The sequence below is a fragment of the Triticum dicoccoides genome, chromosome 5A (genome assembly GCF_002162155.2).
Source record: "Triticum dicoccoides isolate Atlit2015 ecotype Zavitan chromosome 5A, WEW_v2.0, whole genome shotgun sequence".
Lineage (NCBI taxonomy): Eukaryota > Viridiplantae > Streptophyta > Magnoliopsida > Poales > Poaceae > Triticum > Triticum dicoccoides.
The window spans coordinates 80,908,998-80,912,349 of record NC_041388.1 but is presented as its reverse complement, the minus strand read 5'-3'; the positions used below and the strand labels follow the sequence as shown (position 1 = coordinate 80,912,349).

General features: G+C 48.6%; 1 protein-coding gene across 1 annotated transcript; it reads left to right on the top strand.

Annotated features, from left to right (window-relative positions):
• The first annotated feature begins 994 nt into the window (after positions 1-994).
• Positions 995-2,856, top strand: LOC119299488 (F-box/FBD/LRR-repeat protein At5g53840-like). Its single transcript, XM_037576707.1, has 3 exons — positions 995-1,989; positions 2,105-2,239; positions 2,330-2,856. Exons 1-3 carry the CDS (start codon positions 1,078-1,080, stop codon positions 2,687-2,689), a joined length of 1,407 nt encoding a protein of 468 aa, XP_037432604.1. The 5' UTR covers positions 995-1,077; the 3' UTR covers positions 2,690-2,856.
• The last annotated feature ends 496 nt before the right edge of the window (positions 2,857-3,352 follow it).

The following is a 3,352-nucleotide window of genomic DNA, read 5'->3' as shown; positions in this document are numbered from 1 at the left end:
TTTTTGCACAGGCCAAAATATTTGATATTTTTTCTCAAAAATTTACAGGTAGCATTTAGATGTGACTCACAACACATAAATCCTTTATCTTGATCCTTTTTGGACATTCTAAAAATCATTTTTGGGCCCATATTGAATTTCCGTGTCACTACTCGTTTCACATAATATTTTCAGAAGCCATCATTTTGGGCCCATATTTCCAACAATCAAGCCCAGCTCAAAGGAACAAAGCATCCGCAGCCTTCCGGTGAAGTTTTTCAAATGCAACCCCGATCCTCAAGGTAAAAGCACGGCAGACCCGGGAACTTATCGGGCGTGTGATGTTTTGGCCCACAAACTTGTAAAACCCCACTCCGCCACCCACAAACTTGCAGCCGACGTGCAAAAAAACCCAAAGCCAGTCCTGACGCGACATCTAGCGGAGGCGGGGCTGAGGCGGTCGTCGCCCGTGTTTGCAGAAACCCCCCTAGGCTTAATAGTAATAAACCCGCACCCCACATCTCTCGTTCCCCATTCCAGCTGCAGCCAAATCCCTAGTAATGAACTTTGGGCGTCGTCTCTATCGTGCCGCCCGTACTACTGTCAGCAAGAAGAGCCACGCAGCGACATCCTCGAGGCCAATGGCAGCTTCCCACAAGTGGCTGCTCCCCTCCGTCGGGCTGCAGAAGCAGAATGCGCAGCCAGAGAGCGAGCAAGGGCAGCGACAAGTTCCTAGGCCTGTTGTGCTCCTGCTGTTGGGCGATACAGAGGGAGAGACACTAGGGATTTGGCTGCCGCTGGAATGGGGAACGAGAGAGATGTGGGGTGCGGGTTTATTATTGTTAAGCCCAAGGGGGTTTCTGCAAAAGCAGGCAACGACCGCCTCGGCTCCGCCTCCGCCAGATGTCGTGTCAGGATTGGCTTTGGGTTATTTTGCAAATCAGCTGCAAGTTGGTGGGTGGCGAAATGGGGTTCTGCAAGTTTGTGGGCTGAAACATCACGCGCCTGACAAGTTCGTAGGCCTGCCGTGCTTTTACCTCCCGATCCTCCCCTGCTTCATTCCTCCGGACCCGCCCCGCTGCGGTGCGCATCTGAGATATGCGGCGGCGCGAGCCTCCTCCGCCACTGCCGGCGGCCGGCGGCCCTATGACCCGAAGAAGAAAGTTGGCGGAATCTGAACCGCCGGCCGAAGACACCATCAGCGACCTCCCCGACGCCGTCCTCGGCGAGATCATCTCGCTCCTCCCCACCAAGGACGGCGCCCGCACCCAGATCCTCGCGTCCCGGTGGCGCCACCTCTGGCGCTCCGCCCCTCTCAACCTCGACTGCCGCGGCCTCAACCACGGGGATGAGCTCGCTGGTGCCTTATCACGCATCATTTCTTCCCACCAAGGCCCCTGCCGCCGCCTCTGCATCCACGCCGACCTCCTTGACGCCCCATCCACTACCGTGGACTCCTTGCTCCGGTCCGACGCTCTGGGCAACCTCCAGGAGCTTGAGTTCTCATGCTTCGAGCGGCCGCCGCCGGCATCAATCTTCCGATTCTCGCCCACCCTCCGTGTTGTCACCATCGGATGTTCCAACCTCCCCGACAGCACCGTCCAAGGGATTCACTTTCCCCTGCTTCAGCAGCTCGGGCTTGAATTTGTCTGCATCTCCGAGTGCTCGCTGCATAGCCTGATTGCCAGCTGCCCCGGCCTGGAGTCCCTTCTGATTCACCGCAGTTTTGGCTTTGCCTGCATCCAAATTAACTCGCTTTCCCTTAAAAGCGTTGGTCTTGATAGTTATGCTGTTTGGGAAAATAACAAAGTCGCGTTACAGTTACAGGAACTCATCATCAACAATGCTCCTTGTCTTGAAAGGTTACTGCTTCTTCATCAGGAAACCGGTCTGCACATATCAGTAATTGCGGCACCTAAACTGGAGACCATAGGCTTCCTTTCTGATGGGTATTACGAGTGCAGTCAGGATCACCTCTACAGACTTGCGTTTGGATCCACAGTTATTCTGGTACACCATCGATCCGTCATGCTTCCGAATTGCTCAATGGCATTTCTGTATGTGCAAAAATCACATATCACCTTACTTGTGCGTGGAATAATGTTGTCGTTCATGCTTGGTAAAGGGATTACATGTAGATAATCTGGAGATGGCGGTGTGCACGGTCAAGATTTTAGCTATCCAGATGAAAGCTCTTTGTTTGGATACGGTTATTGACTTGCTGACATGCTTTCCATGCTTGGAGAAGCTGTACATTAGGGTGATGATTCTTCATTCAAAGTTAAACTATTCATTTGATCTGTTTCTGTTCTCAAGTGGTTGATTTAGTTACTCTGTATGTTCTTTTTAGGCACGTACTTCAGAGTCAAGCAACTTGTGGCGTCGTAAACACCGGAATCTGATCAATTGTCTTGACATCCGTCTGAAGACGATAGTTCTGAAATCATATCGGGGCATCAAGTCTCAAGTTAACTTTGTTACGTTCTTTGTATTGAACGCGAGAATGCTAGAGTCCATGACACTTCAGGTTGAAACCAGTTATTACAATGAGGAGTTCTTGGTAGAACAACGTAGGAAACTTCAGCTGCAGGACAGAGTTTCAAGAGGTGCCCAGTTTCATTTTACAACTGGTATATGTATCCGCACTAACTGGGACATCAAGCATGTCCGTGATTTGGATGTAGTTGATCCATTTGTACGACGGTGCTGAAAAAACGTGGTTTGGTGGTCCATCGAGGACTTACTCTTGCCTATCTGCTTATCCCATCTTGTATTTTTGTCCTACCTTGATTAGCTTTGGTGCTTGTAGTTTCTCAAGTTTGTATTATCCTGGAACATTAGGACATCGATTTAGCTATCTATGCTGTTTGTTTGATATACCATGTGGCATGTCTAGATTTATGAAGCATATATCAATCTCTGCAATCTCACTGCAAGACTGAGGAATAATCAACGGTAGTAGATAGCTACAGCCATAGAAGATAATATCTGGAGGTGCTCATCTTGACTACCACTACAACAACACTAGGACTGATTGATTGTTAATATTGTAGTTCAAGTTTGTCTGCCAAGTTTTCTCTACTGGGGACAAGGAACAGATGGAAACAAGGGAAAGTTCCTGTGTGCACATAGTAAATTTCCGTGTTTGTAATCTTTTTTAAGCTTTGTATTACTGTGCAACCTTGTGATTTACAAGTTACAATTGTCATTAGTTTTGTTATATACTATTGTACTTGTAATAATGGCAGAAAGTATGAAGCAAATAGTCATAATCAATGGTAGCCACAGGAAGGAAGATTGCTTGTTAAGATGCCTTTAATCTTGAACTGCGACATCTCTCAAATGAATCCATGAACATCTTGCAGTGCCATCT

Excerpts from the sequence above, each read along its gene's own strand:
- LOC119299488 (XM_037576707.1), top strand. The coding sequence starts at position 1,078 with ATGCGGCGGCGCGAGCCTCCTCCGCCACTGCCGGCGGCCGGCGGCCCT. Across the intron at positions 1,990-2,104 it reads TTGGATCCACAGTTATTCTG|GGATTACATGTAGATAATCT; the intron begins GTACACCATCGA and ends TGCTTGGTAAAG. Across the intron at positions 2,240-2,329 it reads TGGAGAAGCTGTACATTAGG|GCACGTACTTCAGAGTCAAG; the intron begins GTGATGATTCTT and ends TGTTCTTTTTAG.